The 22,119-nt window shown below is 40.6% G+C and overlaps 1 protein-coding gene across 4 annotated transcripts; it reads right to left on the bottom strand.

Moving 5' to 3' along the window:
* Positions 1 to 2: 2 nt before the first annotated feature.
* On the bottom strand, positions 3 to 15,307 carry zyx (zyxin). 4 transcript variants are annotated; one of them, XM_029281601.2, is made up of 10 exons: positions 15,030 to 15,307; positions 7,819 to 8,054; positions 6,806 to 7,077; positions 5,907 to 6,002; positions 4,542 to 5,120; positions 4,172 to 4,316; positions 3,486 to 3,655; positions 2,745 to 2,923; positions 2,287 to 2,407; positions 3 to 2,207 (listed from the first exon to the last, which is right to left on the bottom strand). In XM_029281601.2, exons 2-10 carry the CDS (start codon positions 8,039 to 8,041, stop codon positions 2,094 to 2,096), a joined length of 1,899 nt encoding a protein of 632 aa, XP_029137434.1. In that variant the 5' UTR covers positions 8,042 to 8,054; positions 15,030 to 15,307; the 3' UTR covers positions 3 to 2,093. The 4 variants fall into 4 exon arrangements, with proteins under 4 accessions (XP_029137434.1, XP_065813554.1, XP_020511419.2 ...); XM_065957482.1 differs by having other exon boundaries at positions 4,172 to 4,313; positions 15,030 to 15,305; XM_020655763.3 differs by lacking the exon at positions 15,030 to 15,307 and adding an exon at positions 14,324 to 14,654.
* Positions 15,308 to 22,119: the final 6,812 nt, after the last annotated feature.

Here is a 22,119-nt window from a genome sequence, read left to right as displayed (position 1 = left end):
AATGGTTTGTATTTGGCATTTTATTTATTTGTTTATCTTTTGATACAGCCAAAGGGGAAGGGCTTAGGCTAAGTAAAGTTTTTAAACATATACACATTCACACATATCAAACAGAAATTTATATTTTTAAAAAGTTACATGAAAAGACAAGGCAACTGCGTGTAATACAATGGGAAATATCGCACAACAAAACGCCACTTAAGTGTGAAGGCATTGTCATAAGATCACAGAGTGATGTCAAAGGCAGGGCCATTAAGGTGGAGAAGTTGGTGCAAACAAAACACTTAATATTACAGGAAATGCCATTACCTACACAGCTAGCATGCAATGCTGAGTAACTATTGCCATTGAAGTCTTTCTGGAGTTATACTACACCAGGCTCAATGTAAGCACAAGTTACAACTGTTTGTTATAATGGAATGAATTTGTGTGGCTGCAAACCAGGCTCAATTCAAAAGGAACAATGGAATACAACAGAGGAGAAGACAAAATCTAGGTTAAACATGAGACCAAATAAATGTAGGTATCATCATGAAATACAGTACAGTAAGAGAATATAATAGTATAAAACAGATATGGACAGGCTTGAGTACAAAAGATGAATAGTGGAAAGAATAGTGGTATTTACTGTAAAATGAGACTAGATGAGGAAGAAAAAAGTGGGCTTAAACAGATACTGTGATAAAAACATGATTTACAGAACACTGAATCCAATTTTACTGTAACATTAACAATCTTACAAACAGCTTTCTAATGTTTGGTCACTATGTGTTAACATCCGTTATCTAAAACTCAGAACTAATAACTACTGATCCTACAATAGGGAGAGGTTATTTCAGTACTTGTAGAAAAATAACCTTAATACTTAATGAAAAACAGGTCCTGCAATTATTCAATTTAAAGCAAGATTTCAAGAAAATGCATATCAAAAGATGCATTGATGTCTTGAAGGTTTTTACTTAAACTGAATTGATCATGTGCGGGAGCTATAGAGTCAAAGTGACACCTAAACAATATTTTTTATTTCACTAGGGAAGTGTGCAATGATCACATATTAGGTCCTGTTTTCAGCCATGCAGCTGACATTTATAACTTCACCTTTTTTAAATGTAAGGTTCCCTGGAAGGCGCTGTGCTCAGTTTTTGTTCACAATGTGTGCATCCAAAAAGCATGCATCTAAAAATACAATGTTTAATCATTTCTACACTACTTTTGAGAAGAAAACGACCGACTTTTGTTCTCATCGTGCCCTTATACAGCATGTTTGATCAAATAAGAGAGAAATGAGACATACATCAAGGCATGCCTGTAAATACACAGATTCACATCACGATTCAACTTGGAGCAACATTCACTGTTTTCTTCATGTTTGCAGTCAACATTTAGCCATAGATTACTTAAAATAGCTATCTGAGCAGATTGGCTGATATGAAGCACTTTTTTTTTTGCTAAGAATGCATCATAGCTGCTACCATGCTTGCAGGCACAACAACTGCCAAAGTTCTGAGATATTTTCTACTTACAGCCAACCAGAGTGGTTAATCTGCAAAATGCTCAAATTGTAGGTCCCTGGTACTCGTCTCCCTGTGGTAACTATCTGTTTCAGTGTAGTCACAATGCTCACAGAGACCATTCAGTGAATGTTTTGAGATCAATATCAGTTTTGTTGCTACAAAAAATATTGAGGAGATAAAAAAAAGGCAACTTTATATTCACCAGACTGTTCTTTTGAACAAACTGTATGTGTGCAAGTTTTGCTCTAAATTTTAGCGTAAACATGGAATTGGCACAAAAACTATGTTCTATTACACAAAGAGGGCTGGATGAGGGATAAGAGAGTGAGGGACTTGGAGTAAAAGTTGAGTGGAGTTGATTTCAATGCAGTACATTACTTCTGCACTGAAGTGAACAGAGACAGGGGAATACTACACTGAATCTGCATGCAAACAAATCTTTTCACACAGCACATTCACCCTCACGCCTGCACACATATACTGAATAAAGCCCTGTTGCAAAGGCAAAACGGCAGCTAAATGAATCCTGTGCTTTTAGATTTGGTTCATAGTTAATCTGTGACATGCTGCGTCAGCCAATCACTTTGCTGCTTGCTTGGCTCGCTGGGTATGGCACTTCATACACAGGATCCTACCATCCAGTGGGTAGCAGCCATTTTCATCTGCCTCTATGGAGAGAGGACGAGCGCAATCCTGCAGAGCAAAAATGCACGTGTTAACTACCTGATACATATAATTTGCTCAAACGCTGTCCTTGTCTTTCTTCTCTTACCTCACAACGGTAACACTTTAGGTGAAAGTTCTTGTCGAGAGCCACCACTCTCACTGTCTCCTCGCTACCTGGTGCTGGAATGATGGGTTCATTACAGCTCACACACAGAGGGGAGAAACGCCTAGGATACACAGGTAGAAAGATGGATGTTTGCCAATGGCCTTCTGATACAGTCTACCTAGAAGCTAACCTGACAGTCAAGAAGCTCAAAAAGTAAAGTACTCCAGAAAAAGTTAATTAAATGTGCCTGTCAACGAGTGATCTTTAGGATTTGTCAACTTTTTAAAACCCAATTTGTATGCACAGATCATCAAATTATCAGCTTTTGATGGAGAAACAAGTTTTAGTTCCTCCAAATTAAGTGTGGAAGAAGTGTGGAAACTAATCCCTCCAGTAAAAATAAATAGATGTAATATCTGTTTCGGATTATCAATGAGACTTTTCCACCCAGTAGCTACCTGTGGTAATCCTGGACACAATAAGGGTTATTGTTGTCATCAGTTATGAAGGGCGCCCCCTCTAGTACACAGGAGCAGGTGCTGCAGCGGAAACAGTGGGCGTGGAAACACTGGCCCACCGCCTTCAGCACACGGTCAGTTATCTTCTCCCCACATCGGGAACACACCGCCAGGGAACTCTGATGAGCAGAATGAACATAACATGTAACTGAGATGGAGATATGAAAGTACTTAACAACCTGGATGCACACTGGGGGATGCTATATTAGCTGTGTAGATCTTGTTCAGCACTTTCTACACATAAAAATATTATGCACTGAACACTTCTCACTGTTGGTGGTTATTCAACAGTATGTGGACTGAGGTGTGCAGTTTAGGTAGCTTTTGATTAAATAAATGAAATTAAACACATAAATTTTGAAATGGGGGTTGTGTGCCAAAAATGATGAAAGGCAATCCAGTGATCGTGTGTGTGTGTGTGTGTGTGTGTGTGTGTGTGTGTGTGTGTGTGTGTGTGTGTGTGTGTGTGTGTGTGTGTGTGTGTGTGTGTGTGTGTGTGTGTGTGTGTGTGTGTGTGTGTGTGTGTGTGTGTGTGTGTGTGTGTGTGTGTGTGTGCGCTTATGGTATTTAGTATGGTCATGCAATGACTTAACTTAAAATAAAACATTTGAATAAACATACACTTAAGTGTATATTTTATATGAATGTCAACTCTGAAACAATCTGTGTGTATCTCCTCACCACATAGCAGTCCTCACACTGAGGTGCTCCATCCCTGTCATAGAACTGCATGCCCTGCAGGGGGCGATGGCAGCTCATGCAACAGAAGCAGTTGGAGTGGAAGAGTTTATCCATGGCTCTAACTGCTGGCTGTGTTCGAGATAGAGCTTCGCCACATTTCCCACAGACCTCTTTAGCGGTTAAAGGGAGAGGGAGTTGAGGAGGAAGACACGGGAAAATAAAGTTGAAAAAGCAAACAACAGATTATTCATTAATAGCATCAAATCTTCCTATTTAACTTTGCTTGTGTGCCCTACAGTGTTATTAATTATTAATGAGGATGAAAATGATGTGAAGTCAGTAACATAGATCTAAACCCTTATGGATAAACTCAGATGTACAGACACACTATAAGCAACATTTAGAGGACACTTGGCACACTTATAGTAGCTTGAATTTCTACAAGATTGATAGATCTTGAACCTCTGCAGTTAAAAAAAACCCACAGCAGGAATAAAAAAAAGAACCTGAAAGACCTAAACTGAAGAATACAAGAATAAACAATGAGAATGTTTAGCATCTAATCATGAATATTTTTCAGGCAGCAATAAAACCCTTTGATCAAGCCTTTTCTTTCTTGTTTTATCATGAATATTACATCATTGCTCTGCTTTTGTGTGTGTGTGTGTGTGTGTGTGTGTATGAACCTGTGGGAGGGGAGGTGATGACAGGTGCATGTGTGTCCATGTCTTTTATGAAGTCCTTTGTCATTCTCTCTAGCTCCTCCACTTCCCTCATGTTCAGAGGAACACCTCCACCGGGGATAGCAATTGGTCCAGGCGGTGAGGGCTGCTTGGACAGACAAACACACACACAGAGCCATAAGTACATACATATACATTATTAACACAGTTCCAAACAACATGCCTTACAGAACACACACACTCTTAGGACATGTCCATAAATGCATGATTCTGCAATGTTTCATCTAGAGTATATGTATACACTTTGTTTTTCTTCTGAACATTCAATGCAAAAAGCTCTTAAAGTAACTCAAATGAAGCTGAATACACATACTGTTGATGAAGCAGGAGTTTTCATCGGCTGGCTAAAAGAGGAGGGGGGAGATACTATTGTCTTGGGCTGAGCAGGAGGAGGCACAGCAGCAGGATGGTTTTGGTTTGCATTCACCTGACCAACAAAAGGAGAACTCTTTATTTGATTAAAGGCCGGAGCAGCCGCCATATTGTTTGGTTGAGCAGGAGGTGCAGCCGGCGGAGCTGTGGGAACTGGAGGGAAAGAGCTGGTGGCAGAGGGAGGTGCTGGTCTTGGTGTACCAGTGACTGGGGTTGTGGACTGGTTCAGGTTCTGGTTCAGTTTTTGTGCCAGAGAGGCCGAAGATGTCGTCGGTCTCCCTCCGAAACCAGACTTGGGAGCCACGGCCGGGGCCTTGGCGAACGTCTGAGCAGCAGAGTTTGGTCCAGAGTTGTGATTGGCTTGTCGGTTCGTTCTGGCTTTCAGTTCTTCTGCCCAGGGTGCTGGAGGCGGGCGGTCTCCCATTTCAGGGGGTGGGAGGAAGGAGAGAACTGGTTTAGGAGCAGTTGGGGGAGGAGCTGAAGGCTTGGGTGCTGGTGCTGAAGAATACTGGCTTGGTAACTGCAATTAAAACATCCACAATAAATTATCTTTCGAGACTACACACACATTCAGATTGTTGAGCATCATAAACCACCCACTAACCAAACATGATGATTGAACAGAGGGAGCTTAATATCTAGCATGAAGCACACCAAGATGCTACAAACCCACTCTTTAATCATATCGAATGACTTGTTTTAATTTAAAGTAAACCTCAAAGTTCTCCACTGTTTGCAAACTTATCAGATGTGCTTCATCTTCCTGACATTTATTTTGTTGTTTTGAGCCAACATTATTCTGCCCTGATCCAGTTCCTCCCAGTTGGATTATGCTCTCCATTTATGGCCCTCTCACTGGGTCTCTGGCAGCACACTTTGGCTTAATCACACTCTCATGCTCTCTGCTCTATTCGGTGTGCATCACTCTCTCTTTCACTCAAAGCGTCTCCTCTCACAGTGTGAATCACCAGCTACCTCACTTTTTGTTTTCTCTTTCTCTTGTGCTGTATGTGCACTTCACTTATCAGTGGGCTTTCAACCTGAACAGATGAACAAAGAGACTAAATCTAAATCAAACTGGCATCTATCTAAACTATTTCCCCTGCCATACCTACCTTGTCCTTTTTTTTTTTTTTCAATCCTCCCTCTATGTGGCTCTTACTCTTTTTCTACAGTGAGGATTCCTGAGTCAAAGCCTGTTGTCTTTTCTCTTCTTGTCTTTTTGCCAGCTTGTATATCTATCTGTTTTCCAAATGTCTTATATTTGTTCTTAAAAGTGCATTTCACAACCCTCTGTGCTTTGTACCTTGGGGTTGAAAGGTCCCCTGGTCTCCATCTCAGACAATAAGTCGGTTAGAGAGTCCAGCTGTCTATCAAAGCTCGTCTGCTTCTCCATCAGTCTCTGGCAAAAGAAGGGAGGTGGAAATTGTCATTTAAAGCACAACTATCTACACAAAGAAATAACAAACAAGCAAAAGATGATGAAGGTGGATGATGTGATGATGACTATTCACAGACTGCATGTGTGATAGAGACTTTAAGTTGGACTTGCACAGTTACTTATGTTAAGTAGTTAAGTAGAGTTAAGTCTGAGGGAATTAATCGTACTAACAAACCTAACAAATTAATTTATGATGAAAATAAATAATTATTTATTTTCCCAATTGGATTAAAGATAATACTGACTGTTCAATTATTACATTTTCACTGGGAGGCATTTAGTATAAGCTCTTTGGTCATTCAAACGTGGAGAACATTGTTATTTGCATAATTTTCCAGCCATTATTTGTAACATTTAACTTTTTAGCAGTGGCTTACAGTGTCTGTGATTTTCTTTTACATTGTTGCTTGCTTGTCAAACAAGCTGCAATCAGTATAGTCCTTAAGTGAATATATTTATAATAAACTTTTAGATGCATGTCTAAAACTATTTCAGTTACATTAATGAATCCAATCCTGTTAGAAGCATGAAACTGGGTAATTTGCCCCAGACCATTGCTAATATGATTTGTGGGAAAATCTCTAAAGACAGTGTTTCCTGCCAACTCTCCATGGACACACTATGATCCCACAACAATGGCCTCCAGTGTCCCGACTGATTATCAAATTAAACTGATGTACAGTTAAATACAGCGCAACGAAGAGACATGCAGACAGGCAAAGCAACTATTAACCCAATTTTGTAATGAAGCCATTGTAACTTACCTGTGGGTTGACAGCAGGATTGGGAGCACTGGTACTGGAAGCAGGTGCAGGTGGAGGGGGTGGGGGCGGGGGTGGGGGCGGAGGGGGAGAGGGACAGGTGGGTGGACAGGCACTCTCTTCAGGGGGAGCTGGGAGAGGAAGGTCATCAGCTACTGAAGGTGGAGCGGGGAAGGCAGGAGGGAAGGCATCAGAGGAAGTGGGTACAGTTTGGCATTCGGGGGGAGGGGCTGGTAACTCATCATCCAGTGGTGGAGGGGGAGGGGGCGGAAATTCTAACAGAAATGAGGAGGGTTGATTGGTTAAAAGTGATAACTTCATGGTTTCTTGACAATCAACTTGTTCTAGTCATCCGATTAAATTATTGTTCAGTCATTAAACAGTTATACTGAGTGCTTTAACATCCCAAGTTGACTGGAAAACAAACAAACCCTACAATAAGAGTAAAAAGCAACAAAAACTGGGGGAAACTTGAGCAGTTTGTGATTTACTTAATGACCTGAAGATGTTGCATTGACAGCTTCTGACCATATATGTGTCTATTGAAAATGGGAGTAAAAGAGTAGAGCCAAGTCCTGTGTGCGAGATGTGGATATGCCTATCCATGACTTTCTATATTAAGTGTACATTGTTGCTGAACAGGTTCCGGGTTCAGCTATCCATCGGACAAGGCATTTCTCGGTGGAGTTTGTATGTTCTCCGCAAGCATGCATGTGTTCCCTCAAGGTGCTCCTGCTTCCTACCACAGTACAAAGACATGCTCGCTAGATTAATAGGTGACTCTTAGTTGTACGTAGGTGTGGCTGTGAGTGTGACTGGTTGTCCAGGGTGAACCCAGCATCTTGCCCAATGACAGCTGGGATGTGAAAACCATTGATTATTCCAACTGATATATCTGAAGCTGTGCATGCTCAAGCTTTAAAAGCAGCAGGACTTGGGATCTGGGAGGGCTGGGTGGATAAAACTAAAAGATAGTCACAAAATGGTTCAGCAAATAGCATAAATAATGCAAATACCATCACAGAGCGAAGGCGGCGGCGGTGGCAGATCTCCTACTCGACCAATCACACCTGTGCCAACTGGTGTTGGTGATGGAGCTGAGGGTGGGGTCAGACTTTTGGGCCGTGGTGGTGCCACAGAGGCAAACTTTTTTGGCTGGTTGTAAAAGGATGGAGTGGTGACTTTGAAGTTTATCGAGGACGTCACCATGAAAGGCTTGCTGCTGCTTGAGTCTTCCATTTTGATTGTTTATCTGTGGATGAAAGAACACAAAAAAGAAACATCATGGACACCAGTTAGACACAGCACAGGATCATATTTATCTTTACAAGAGTACCTGCTGTGTAACAAACTGTATAAAACAGGTTGTAGTGATGTTCAAACAACTCCAGACCCAGGAGACTAGCTCTTACACCCAATGCATTGAAACAAACATTCATCAGCTGACTAATGTCAAAGGGATCGCATTCCTTGGCAGTGTTAGCATGTCGGCTCTTTTGCTGGAGAATCAGTTGTGATGACACATCAGTAAAACACTTTGGTTTGATCCAACTACACACTAATTGTAACCAGAGTATCAGTTAAGGTCATTTACACTGAAAAGCTTTACTTATCACATTCAAATTCAAACTATATATGATAATAAATTACAATGTTTGATAGTGTTGTTGATGGATAGTTGTCTTTCAGTGCACTGCAAAAAGGATGCAGCAGCTACCAAAAAATAAAAATAGTAAGACAGCTCCTGGAAGAATTCAAAATACAAAAGTAAACTTCCTAAAGTTTGATTGATTCAATCTGTTTTTTATTGCTGACCATTTCCTGTTATTACTGACTTATTTTAAGCTTCCAAGACAGCGCACTGTAGATTTCATATTGTACATTTAATAGTGGAAGACAGCTGCCAAGACTCCTTAAGTCTTTGTAAACTCATTAAAAGTTGAGTTTATTGTCGCTTCAGTGTGTCTTAAAATGTAGTTCTAAGTGAAATAGCCTTAAAAAAAAGAAAACAACCAGGCAACCAACAAATCCAGTGTTGCTCCTTTAATACAAAAGCTTTGGCAAACGGTCTACAGTGGAATGAAAGAAAGAATGTGTGAAAATGTCCTCAGGCCATGTATACAGAGCTGACAGAGCAGACACAGTGGCACTCCAAGATGCCAGAGACAATTTACAAGATGTATAACACATGGCTGTTTATGGGGACGTAAAAACAAGATGATAGCAAGTCCTTTCCATAGAAGGACTTTGTGAAAGGGGGGGGGCAACTATCATAGCACTTTCATGCGAGGTACGTCAAAAAGAGGGTGAGCTCAAATATTTACCTCACACATGCTTGTGGTTACACAAATGTTGATGTTCTCTGGAGATTCTTGGCAGAATCTGAAGTCTGAACATATTTCCCTGAAGGCCACTGGCCTAAAACATGACCTTTTCTCAAAAACTGGGTTGTGCACGCATGCACTACTGATCCACTACGCCAACACACAAATATTTACTCTAAATTACACTTCCTTGCTGTTTAACAAACTAACCTACCTTGAAGCTTTGAAATAGTTGCTAAAACCCTAATAATATCAGTATAACTTATATTATATAACAGATATAGCAAATATTACACACCAGTGTTTGAAATACAGTCTTTAACATCCTGAAGATACACGTAGATACTATGCAACCACAACGTATAGCCTGGAAGTGAATGTGATGCAGGTGGTATATTTATGAAGATAAATTGAAATAACTTTTTCCACTGAACAAACAGTATGCTGTTAGTCTCTCTTTGCAGTTATTCCTCCAGCAATGTCTCAGTTACAATACAAGGATTAAGGTTCTGTTCATTTCCTTCCAACGAGCTTTACTGACTGAACTGTAATGTTGTCTGTCCCAGCAAATGGGCATACAAATGTTAATAAAAATGTTGTATGTTAACCGTGTTGCCAAGGTTTCCTCTCAGTAAAAGGTAACTGTTTATGAATCACTAATACAGAACCCAATATGGAAACTAGACCCAAAATATCAAGCAACTGCAGAGGTGTACTTATTGTGTGTCTTTGAAATCAACTATGAGTAGTCTTGTGTCTTTGCCTTTTAAAGCTACACATCCAAAGAAAGAAAATACTGAGTAGTTGTCAGCTGGACTTGGACAAAATCACATAAAAAGTAAATGACTAAAAGAAAGCTCAAAAACCTTTAAAAAGAGACGTTAAAGCCCCATCATAGTTTATGATAAAATCTTTTCTACCTTGGAAAGCGTAAGGTTTTCAAACTTGTTCCTCTTTGTTGGGACAAACAGGCAGCACATCAAGTTCTGACAAGACAGAAACCCCTTTGAGCTCATGAAAATATCTGTGGTGTTTATCACGTAACCAGCTTCTCTGTTGACTGGAAGTGCAACTTTTTCACTTCTGCTTTTTGTGTCAGTTTCCTTTATGTCAAGAGCACTGGCATTAAGCCCTTTTAACCATATATGTTCAAGGCCAAGTTCTATTGCATGTGAACACATCAACTGATTTATTGAGTCACTGGAAAGTCAAAGTCATCAATCATGAGTCACAGATATTTAAGATTATGGCTGTACAGAATTGTATCCATACAAAGACATGACAATTACCGGTAGTCAAATTGTGTCAATAGTTATCTGATAGATTTATATGCATGGATGTTACACTATAAATGTTTCATTATGTCATTAGATAAGACATAGTGGTGCAGAATAAAATTAATTCACATCAGAATCACATTCAATTCCTAATATTCTGAATAGATTCAAAACGTCCAAAAGCGTATTTTTTTCTTAGATCTAAGTACATTTTCACCAGCAACCAGTTTGAGGACAAGAAAGCCGCTGCTGCCGTTTTCTTTCATGCACACTCTCCACCTTCCTTGGTTCACTGATGCAGCATGGGGTGTGTTGGTCTGGCTTGTCAGCCGTGCTGCTGCAAACATAAGCTATCGCTCAGCATCTGATGCAAAGCAATACATTCAGAATCGCCTGTTCAGAATTGGCTGGCAGATCTTTACCGATCTTAGAGTATTTCACAAGTGAAGCATATTTGCTTTTTATGTTCTCCTCTGTGTATTGACATTATTGTGCATTATTTTGAACACAATTTATTGAGCTTTTTAATGTCAAATAATAATAAGACACTTTCAAATAATAGTCCACAGCAACTTGGAGTAGATCCTAAAACAACAATGTAATAGCATAAGATTACCTCTCCCATGTCACTGAGCTCCAAAAAAGAAAATATCAGCCTACAGAAAAAGCTCTGCTTCACTTTCCCACTTAAATAATTCAGAAAACTGCTGCATGCATCAATAAAGGAAAGAATGGTGCAGCTCTAAAGGAGGTGCCAACTGCTCTGGCTGCAAACTTTCTGCAGGCATTTTGGGGGATCACTTTGCACCAATAGAAAAATAAAATAACAAGAGAAGGAAAGAAAATAATACGAATTGTCTTGGCAAAAAAGTTGGCCAATCATAAAACCAGTATTCAGGCCTCCTTCATGATAAATGGAGTGGGCACTTGATGAAAAACAGACTGACAGGTTACTGTCAGGATACAGCTCATGTCTTCCAATAAGGTTTGAAGTCTGAATATTAACAGAGGGCCTAAACTGAGGCTTTCTAAAAGGAGTATGTGACAAGGATGGGTACAACTGTGATTTAGATATTTAAGTACTTAAGGAACATTGTTTCAGAAGGGACAATATGCAATAGTCCTCTCAATTATTCAATGATGATAAATTGTGGTCAGGTTCCATCTGTTCCTTGATACGGTCCTGAGAGATTTAATACGATGAGCTCAGCTCTCCACTCAGCTTCAGAGGTCCTACAGCAAATTTATCCTGAAACCTGATCCTTGCGATGAGAGACCCTCAGCTGAGGTACTTTTTGGCACTCCAACTCAATGACATCACCTTTTTGTGCTTTTTCTTTTTCTTTCTCACTGCATTTAGCCTTTCTTTCTATGCATTTTCCTGCTTCCCTCTTTGTCTTGTTTTACTCCATAAGTGAGGATTTAGTACTTGTATTAAGCTCTGACTCTCTTTCTGATGTACAGACGCGTGTTTTGTGGAAGATCAAAACAGTTTTCAATCTTTATTTTTTATGCTTTCCTTCACTTCTCATCATTCATCTCTCAGCCACCACATGAACTCAGTGACATCACTCTGGGCTGCAGTTAATCATTTTCTACTTTATAGTTTTGATGGATGACATGGTGTAGCTTTAGATACAGGCCTAGAATAAACCCATACGTTTCTGTGCAGCTCTTTTACAAGTTCCACATAGACATCGTTTGCAACTAAGAAAAATTAGTGTACAAACCCTGGTTTGCTTAGTACCAGGGTTTGTGCACAGGACAGAAGGTGAAAGTAATCAAACTAGAGGGATATAAAAACTAGCATGACCATGAACCTGAGACACATTTCCTCCAATGAGGAGATAAAAAGCTAAGCTATTCATGTGGCACACTTTCCATTGCCATTTGTGTTTTTCTAAGTGTTGAAGTTTCATAAAAACACACACTTTCCACAGAGGGCACAGACTATGAAATGCTGGAACTGATGAGTAGGACTTCACAACACTTTTCAAAGGAAAACTGCTTAACTCAGCAGTGGTTCATTACTTTGTGGTTATGGTGGAACTAAACAAGGTTTATATACTCTACCACTATTTTTATAAGGTCAGATGGAAGTAAAACAGCATGGTGTGTGTCTCACTTAACAACAATCTTTGTTTTTGTCCTATATTTCTATGTATTATTTTCCAAGCACAACTATGATCACATGAATTTAGTAAAACCTTTTTTGGGGTGGAAGTTGTCCTAATAAAACAGAAAAAGAAAAACACTGGTAAAGGTTTCAAGTCAGTAATGAGCTGGTTATTTATTTGCCCGCTTAATATCTATTTGAAGTACAAATATAATTAAAACAATAAAAAAAAAAGAATAAAGATATTTTCATTTTCCAAATAACCTTAAGAGAGCAAAAATCCTGACTGTACTTCCTCCATGTTTGGCCAGTCATTGGATCAGTAACCAGTGTGTTGTTGATGAAACTCTCTATTGTTCTGATGTTAATAGCACACCCAGTTTCTGGGAAAGCGTGTCTAGGCCGGGGGTCACTAATGCGGGAACAAACAACCCAATCTTACAGGTCAGTGGACATGCATTGAGCACCAGCTCTCTCTCAGACTACAGTTAGAAGATTTATTCAGCCAACATTCAAATCGGTAATAACATCAGCCAACGGGCTCTGTTTCAAACTCTCAACCAAACAACCAAATCTGCTTGACATATAGTAGAACGATATGAGCCAAACTAGAGTCACAAGACAGTCAGAGACAAAATCAAAGCGCTAGACATGCAGTGATGTGGGGCAAAGAGATGCCTCGAAATAGCTTGTTTGACTTGACTCGTGGAGGCTACAATTAGGGAGGATTCCTCCTCACCCCAGTCATTAAGGGTAGCATACAGTCATTTGTAGATCATCATCCTCAGTCACAGATTTCAATTTGCCTAACCAGCTAAAAGAGGCGTCAGTGACTAATCCCAGTCTTTTCTAACAGAAGCACCACACTAACCCCAGGCTAACCAGAGCCAGAGCTTTATTCTACAAGATATTCCTAAACACAGCTAACTGTAGCCTTGGGTTGAGGCTCCCCGTCTATCTAGCTGATGAAAGGCATATCAGAGAAGCAAGGCACAAACACGTGTAATAACAGTGTTTTCACATTCTTCAAATTGGAGAAAAACGCTGGTCTTAAATTGCCATAATTGTCATGTATGCACCAAGCATCCTTTATTAGTGCACAGTGACAGATCTCTTAGCATCCTTTCATACATGACATGAGACAAAACTGGGTAAATGGGTTAATGGGCCATTCAATCATGGAGACGTTTGAAAGGGCCACACTTTTAGACCACAGCACACCAGTAAAACAGATTTCTATTAACACGGTACTGTCTTAATATGTGCAGTCTGTGGGTACCATCAGCAAGAAAGGTACCCTATACCTTGGTGCTCCACCCACTTTGGCACCCCTTTGGTCAGTGAGGGCTAGCTAGGTAATCAATGCTTTGACAGGTGACAGCCATGGGTGATGGTGAGCAGTCACAAACATAACAAATACATTTTAAAAAAAAGTACAGCTACAATTAGACACAAGCCTTCTTCGCCAATAAGCAGAATACACGGGTAGACTAAGGGTTTAGGCTGAAGCTAGGCGTTGAAAACATTAGTTAGCTTTAGTGCTTAGAGCTCGATCATGTAAACAACATGTGCCTTCATGTAAACAACATGTGCCTTCATGTAAACAACATGTGTCTTCATGAAAACAACATGCGCCTTCATTTAAACAACATGCGCCTTCATGAAAACAACATGTGTCTTCATGTAACCGAATGAAGCGTTCAATGACATTCGACAAGGTAAGCTTTTCGTAAACCAAGTTGAATCGCGTTACTATTTAGCTTCATATTTCAGCATACCTCAGCTCAGAAACGCAGATACTTACTGTCATTGAATGAAGACTGTCCAGTCACCTACAAGCTCGTCCCCCTGTCCACGGTAAAGTAACCCACTAAACACGGCGATGTTAGCTTCGCGCGTACACACCCCTAACAAAATGTTACACGCTCCGGTATCTCCCGCAAACGCCGCCCCGTTTTTTTCTTCTTCGTCGTCTTACCTCATATGGCAAACCATGACGACCTCTCTGAACTATGCTGTATCCGAGTTAAATGTTTTTTGTTTTTTTCTCTCTCTACTCTCGGGACTACACACACACGCTTAAGGCACAGCTTCGTTGCTAGCTGGCTAGCTGGGTAAACTTTTTTTTTTTCAGCTGGACTTCCTGTATGAGCTTCCGCATACTAGATAATTCCTTATCGTCAGCTGGAGTAGCCGACTCCAGTGTGGTCAGTTCATTGTAATTTCACGAACACTCAACCACAGTATTAACACACTGGACAACACCCATCGAGAGGCACTTTTCAGCTAGATTTTTTTATGTGTTTTAAACCACTACCATATGACATAATTAGCCTTGACACATTACACAGATGTAGGTTACTTCCCCCCCACACAGTGAGTAATCACTGGATCTGTGCTATCTCGATGCTTAACCTTATTAGGTAACATTTAATACCACCCAAAAATAAATTAGATTTGTCAACTAGTGTAGGCTACTGATTTAAAACAAGTAGGCTGCAGTAACTTACCCTGTTAATGCAGCTGTAATGTGGATGTCCCCTTTTCTTGCCCCTTCTTCCTTTTGTTCTTCTTTTTCTCTTCAGGTCCAGGCTGAGTAAGAGTTGACTGTAATGGTAACTTTTCTTTCTCTCTTCCCCTCTCCAGTTATTAGACCCTCCCCCTGTGCTTCTCAGTCTGGAAAAGGAATGACACCATCCTTCCGAACAAGTTCTTTCTCGTTTGACTTTGGCTCAGAACTCGTGTATTACTATGTAAACAGCACCTCTCTCTCTCTCTCTCCCTCTCTCTCTCTCCCTCTCTCTCTCTCTCTCTCTCTCTCTCTTGTTAATCTGTGTGTGTGTGTGTGTGTTCATAAAATGTCCAGTAAACCCCCCCCCCCTCCTCCTCCTCCTCCACGCTCTTTTTTCTCTCTGGATTCTTGCAGCATTCTTCAATCAATGACATCAACCCTGTAGCCTCTCCTTGTAAGGTCAGACTGAGGGAATGAGGGAGCAAGAGGGAGGGAGAGATAATGGGGCCAGAGGCTTGATTAGACACAGACACTTAAGTGTTGCAGGGTTTTAAACACAAGGAGATACAGCAGGCTGAAGAAAGTTTGTTCAAACAACTCGGGGCTGTGGAGTAGGCATCTTTCTTTCAGCTTAAGCTGTAGGGAAAGATTGACCTTGTTTTTATCGCTTGCCTCAACAGGCAAAGCTGAGGAACAGATCGTAACAGCGGTGTTGTGTCTAAACTGTTGCAGAGTGTGTCACCACATCTTTATTTGTTTTATTTTACAAAGACAGTAAACATGCAAAGGCTCAGACGGCTGTTCTGTACACGACTAGTACACCTGATTACAGAGAGGAAACATTTCATTGCTCCCTGTCTCTGCTTGCTTTATTTGCTCATCCTGACTGTAACCATGTGATCGCCCTCGGACTGATGTTTAATGACACCTCCCATCCTGCACATCGGCCACCTCTATTACTTAGTGTCCTTCTATTCTCACACACACATCCTTTATTTGTTCACTCACTTCAGTCTTATAACACTTCTAGATGTCATTATTTGAACAATAAGTGACATTTTTCTTAACATTTCTATTATTCATTTTGACATAGGCCTACTTAAAACCTCACTTTTGCATTACAAAAGGCTTGTTTTGGGTTTAAAGCGTTTATGATTAGTCGATAAATGATTTAGTCATTGAAAAATCTTTTACAGCTCTCAGGTCAGATATTGACGTCATTTACGCATCGGATATCGGACTGACGGCGCCGATCCACGTCACTGATGAAGAAAGATGGTTGGGCCCTTTAAACATTCTCAAATCGCAGAGTCTGTCTTTCAAGACATCCAGACTGAACTTTGAGAAGTGTCCACAAATCGTCTCCATGACGATGTCCGAGATGGAACAGCTCAGATCAAAAGAAGAACTCTTACACTTCAGTTTAAAAGATTTGAATCAAAAACCAGACAGTTGTTGCTGCTTCCTGTTTGTATGCAAAGCCAGTATAATGCAATGCAATGTCGGGTTTACTACAGCATTGTGTAGCCTTACATATAATACCAACAATAACATTATTATTATACTATAAGTACTATTAGTTATGAACGATAATAAAAATCTGAATCGGTATCGGTATTGGTAGGCTTAAATATGTAGCCTTTCGGAATCGGAACTGAACTGAAAAAAGTGGATCATATCTCTAGTTTTAGGTTGAGTCACAGCAGAGTTGCACTTAAAATCAGGTTGTGAAACCATAAGCAGGCTTCTCCTACACACAAACCTCTGCAACAGCTGTTGTGTAACCTGTCCTGCCTGATTCATGTCCCTGAACTGCAGGGAGTGGTCAGTGGGGTCTTTGATAGCCTATTGTCCCAAAAGGAATGTTTCCAGTCTCTCCTTAGTTCCACTAGGAAAGAAAAATGTGTCAAATTTCCACTTCCACTGCAACTCTGGTACTGATGAAAAAAAAAAAAGAAGCGCATTCTGTCCTTGCTAGACACACTTAGGTGACATAAAGGAGAAGGAGTCAATGCATGAGCTAGTTTTCTGTTATATTTGTGAAGATTGTAAGAAGCTGGACTAACACGTGTTATCCTCTTCTGCCCTTTTTTCAGCCAGCTGCAAACATCAGATGACACAATGATGCCTGGAGTTTGGAAAGTTTGCATCAGGCAGGGAGAAGGCAGCTCTGGGGTCCAGTCAGTCTGGAGGTAAATGAAAAAAAAAAAAAAACAGGAGGCTGTCAGAATCAGAGCCAGACAGCCTGGAATGCAGCCAAACCTTGGAATGAACGGTCCCTCTCCCCCTCCCTCTTTAAGGTGCTATATTTCTCTCTTTTCCTCTCTCTCTTTCCCTCTCCCTTTTTCATCATGCAGTTTTCACCGCTTTTCTCCCTCAATCTCTCCAACTCTAAGTCTACCCTCAGTGTGCTGCACTTTCATTTCCACTCGTTCCTTCCCCTTCTTCTAACGCCTGCTTTTCTACCTCCCACTGCTCATGAGTGAGTGACTGCTCCGTATTCCCCAGTGCTCAAAGAAAGTCTTGGATCATTTCTGATGTGTCCAGAGGCAGTCTCTTGCTCTTATGACACCCTTAAAAAGGCAATTATTCAGATGGAGCCACGATTAAAACATTATTTTCCCTTTTTTTTTTAAATCAAATGTTGGACACAGAAATTTTTGCTAAACAATTTATTTTCAAGCGTTTCAATTTCCATATAATAAAACACAAATAAATAAATACACATGTAATAAATTAAAGAGAAGCAACAAATAAGTACATAGAGAAGTGTATGTAAAAGGAACACTACTCTCCCTATTTAGATAATGATTGAACTGTAAAGAGAGCAGAGTTGAAGTTAAGTGTCATTGCTATACACTGTGTCAACACATTACATTACACTAATTTTTAAAACAATCCTTAATATTAATTAATAACCAATAAATGCCAAATTCTCTTATGGACAAAGTTCTATTTTCAGTACCTAAAACACTGTTCTCGTCATTTTTTAGGTTTTGTTCTATGTAGTCTTTGGAATGTAATGGTAAAAAGTTGTGAGGCAAGTTGTTGTAGCATGCACACCTCTCCTCTCAGTGAAGCCTGCAATGGAAGGGCAAGGTAGACAGCTGTGCCCACAAACAAAACCATTAAGCCATCAAGGAAAGATTCCAGCCATACTTTAGAGGGGATGGGAACCTGCATATTTGTGAGGGAACAAGGTCTGATCACTCAGCACTCAGAGGAAAATTCTCTCTGCTGCCAAACTGGCTTTAATTCAAAGCCAGCGTTAGTGTGCAGTTCTCCAGCTCCCCCAGCAGGTGTCAGACTGACACATGTTACTGTGGCACGTCTACTGCACAGCCAGACTGAAATGCCTCGAGGGCAGAAGATTGCTCAAGAATCTCTATCAGCAAGCAAATCCACATCAGCTAGAGATGTGATAAAGGACAGCAGGGTGTGTGAAGTGAAAACCCAGAGATACTGAGCGATAGGCTTGATGAGGAGGATGGACACAAAAGCATCACTGGGGATAAACAGGGCATCACTGAAGGGGGTCTTGACAAGGAGGGCTGGACTGAGCGAGAATGTAGGGTAATTTCAGGAGAGAAGGACACAGGGTTGTAAATAATGAAAGAGAGTTGGGAACTCCCTGTACGCTAGCTTTTGCTTTGTATAGAAACCAGAGTGCACAAACACAAACACAGACAAAAAAAAATATATCTGCATGAGAACCCAAGCTGAAAATGGTGAACGGCCAGACCAAAGCATTTACTATTAATACCCCCAAACTCTGTTTCCAACTGGGTTAAACAAAGTTAATTAAAAAAAGGATGTAGTTATACGCACATCACATAGGTGCAGGGAAGTGCAAAACCAGCAGACTGAGGAAGAAGATATGTTGCTCTAATTCCAAAAAAGGTTTTAAATCATCACATGGTTTCGACCGGAGGTCTTCTTCAGGTGATCATTTTTTATCTGAAGAGGACCTCTGGCCAAAATGTTAGTCGAGCATATTATGAAGATACTTTGAAAGCAGTGGGCAGCGGTGTAGTAAAGACAATATGAAATGGAAAATTGGAATCTTAAAACCGATCTGACCTAGTTGAAAGACAATTTCCTACCTTTAGAATGACTTTGAAAACAGGCGTTTTTACTCATCAGTGTAGAACATCTTTAGAGTGCCTGAACGAGAAGGTTTCAAAGCTGGTATTCATTATCCTTGAGCTGCAACCTACATAACAGACAGGAGCTGATAGACAGATAGTGACAGGTACATGAAAGTCACTGATTACAGGAATGAAGTGCGTGTGGGTCCCCGAGATAATATTAAACAGGTACCGATGCATTTAAATTCAGAGCAGGAGCGTCACCCCAGATAAGAGAGCAAGAGACGCACTGACGCAACATAATAGAAGTTGTCTGTGTCGTGTGTTAAAAGGTGGTTTCATATCATGGTACATGCTTTGTTAGAATAGGTGTAAACCAGTGTGTGTGTCTGTGTGTCTGTGTGTAAGAGTTAGAAAGAAGGGGACAAAAGGCGCTGAGAAGCAGTCTTCTTTGTGAATGGCCCATGTATCATGAGCGAGATTAGTGTCAAGAAATTCTTCCCTCTGTGGTTGACCTTGTCGTGCACTGACGGTCCTTATCATAGATCACATTGTCAAAGTACAGTATATAGTATTCATGTGAAGCATGCGTTATATCTAACTGACATTGATTATTTAGATAAAATAATTGTATCCACGTTAATTAATCATTTAAGTACTCAGTCTATGCAGCATAGTCTTCTCTTTCAGATACTCTAACCATCAGGTTATAGGCGGTTTATAGTTATGGATGCAAGAAGATTTAGTTTATTATCAAAACTTTTATAGATTATTTTTTTGAATAAAAATAAGATTTATTTTCGGTCTAAGAAATCTAACCCACTCATCTTTCATACGGACGAATGAATGAATATGAAGGAATAACCTTATAAATAACTTTAAAACTACTCTTTCCCCTTTCTATTTTGTGTTTCTTTTTCTTTTTATCTGATGATGATCAGTTGATCAATATTATCTCCTACATTCATGCAAAATAAAAATAAAACAACAACATTGAATTGAAAGAATTGAATGAAAGTAAATCAGGACAGGCAAGCCTTGATTAACTTAGAGTTTAAGCTAAAAGCTTGATTTAGAATGACAGAGTTAGAAGTAAGAGATTGACTGAGGATAATAAAGACGTCTTGGTGGTGATTCACACAAAGTGATGGACAAATGGAGGCATATTGAAAGCCAGAGAGAGAGACAAGGAGTTGAAGGCAACATACTCAGTCTGAAATCACACATATCAGAGGGATGAGTTTTGTTTTCCTTTTCCAACCACGTTCAAGCGATGTGAGCAAACATCCAACCACCCCCCCCCCCCCCCCCCCCCATCCCCTGAAGCTGACCCCTGCAGCCACCTATAGCCTCCTCTCTTGTGGGAACCCATCAGAGCGAGCTGACGTTCATCTATATTTAAAACCCACATTGCAGGGATTGGCTGGATTATGTACGATTTATGTCTAGCAGGTCAAACATCCACTTTAAAAGCCTCTGTGTCTAAATCACATTCATGCCTCGACATCTATTCTTCGGTTTCATGTTTAAACTGAGTGATCTGATTGTTTAGTCTTTGTCCTCAGGCCGTTCTGGAGTGCTAATTTTTATTTCACACAGCATCGTCTCCACACCTCTCTCGCACATGACTCAACTGTTCCTTGCTGTCCCATCACCCCCCCCCCCCCCCCCCCCATCTGCCCATGTCTTTGTCTCTCTGTCCTTCCATCTGTCATGGCTCTCCCCATCTCTTTCTTCTTCGTCCAATCTATGTAAAGTCAACAAAGCATGAGTGATCAAAAATATACACACACACACACACACATACACATAAACATACCGACCCCCTAAACACATACCCTCTTCACTTGTCCTGACTGCTCCTGCGTCACTTGCTGGGCAAACACTTATAGACACAGCTCACATAAATTTGTAATCAGCAAAGAGTGGGGCTAGACAGAGGAAGAGTCAGAGGAGTAAGAAAGACAGGCAGGAAGGATAAGAAGCTATGTAAATATACAACAGAAGTGAGACAGGTGGAGTATGAGGGAAGGTAAACGATTTAGATGTGCTGCTATCAGGAGTAAATATACAAGTGAGAGGAGGGATACTAAGATGTAGATAAAGAGTTATTCCTCTTATTATTCCCCGTAAAAGAGGGGGTGGAGGTAGCAACATGGAAATAAGGGGTGATGCGATTCAGAGAACAGGAGACAAGATATAGGTGCAGAGATGACTAATGGGCGGATCAATACAGAGAGATGACAGAGAGAAGAGGTGGAGACTCGGCACCAGCTTGAGTGTGAAGGAAAACCCTCTTCTCTCTTTTTTTTTTTCCTTCTTCCTCGGGATTGTTTGGTATTGGCGTGTGTGCGTGCATTTCCCTCAGCGATCAGTGTGAGGGAGGGTGATTGAGGGCTAGATGGGGATGAGGAGAGGAGAGGCGCGAGGAAACCGCTGCAGTGCATTGTTAGGCGGAGCGCACACGGGAGAGGGAGACAGAGAGAGAGAGAGAGAGACAGAGAATCCCCCATTTTAGCTCAACAATATTACAGCAGTGCAGAGATATCTACAACAATGGCAGCCGGCACTCTCAGCACTGTGATATTGATCCTGTAGTGGCAACCCAATACACACACAGCCAGGCTAATTATTGTTTTTGTCTCATTAGATTAATGCCTGTGGTTGTTTCGGTTTGTGTGCTTTACAAATTGACCAATTGTGTAATCATTGTGAATCCCACAAACCCAGATTATTTAGGTTTTAGGGATTGTTTATGGATGTCATTAACCTAATATAACATTGTAACATATCAGGGTTTTTCTACCTTCAAAAAAATCCTTTATTTATTTTTTTTAACTAATGCCTTACATCTTTATTTAGTCCTAATCTATCTCCCCCAGGCATACTGACTTACTAACCGGATCTCTTCTAAGACACTGCACTGGAGAAAGGGAGTGGGAGGGAGAGAGAGAGAGAGAGAGAGGGAGGGAGAGGACGAGAGAGAGAGAGAGAGAGAGA

This window comes from Labrus bergylta, chromosome 8, assembly GCF_963930695.1.
Source record: "Labrus bergylta chromosome 8, fLabBer1.1, whole genome shotgun sequence".
Classification (NCBI taxonomy): Eukaryota; Metazoa; Chordata; class Actinopteri; order Labriformes; family Labridae; genus Labrus; species Labrus bergylta.
The sequence above is the reverse complement of the archived record's forward strand: the minus strand, read 5'-3'. Positions and strand labels throughout refer to the sequence as shown.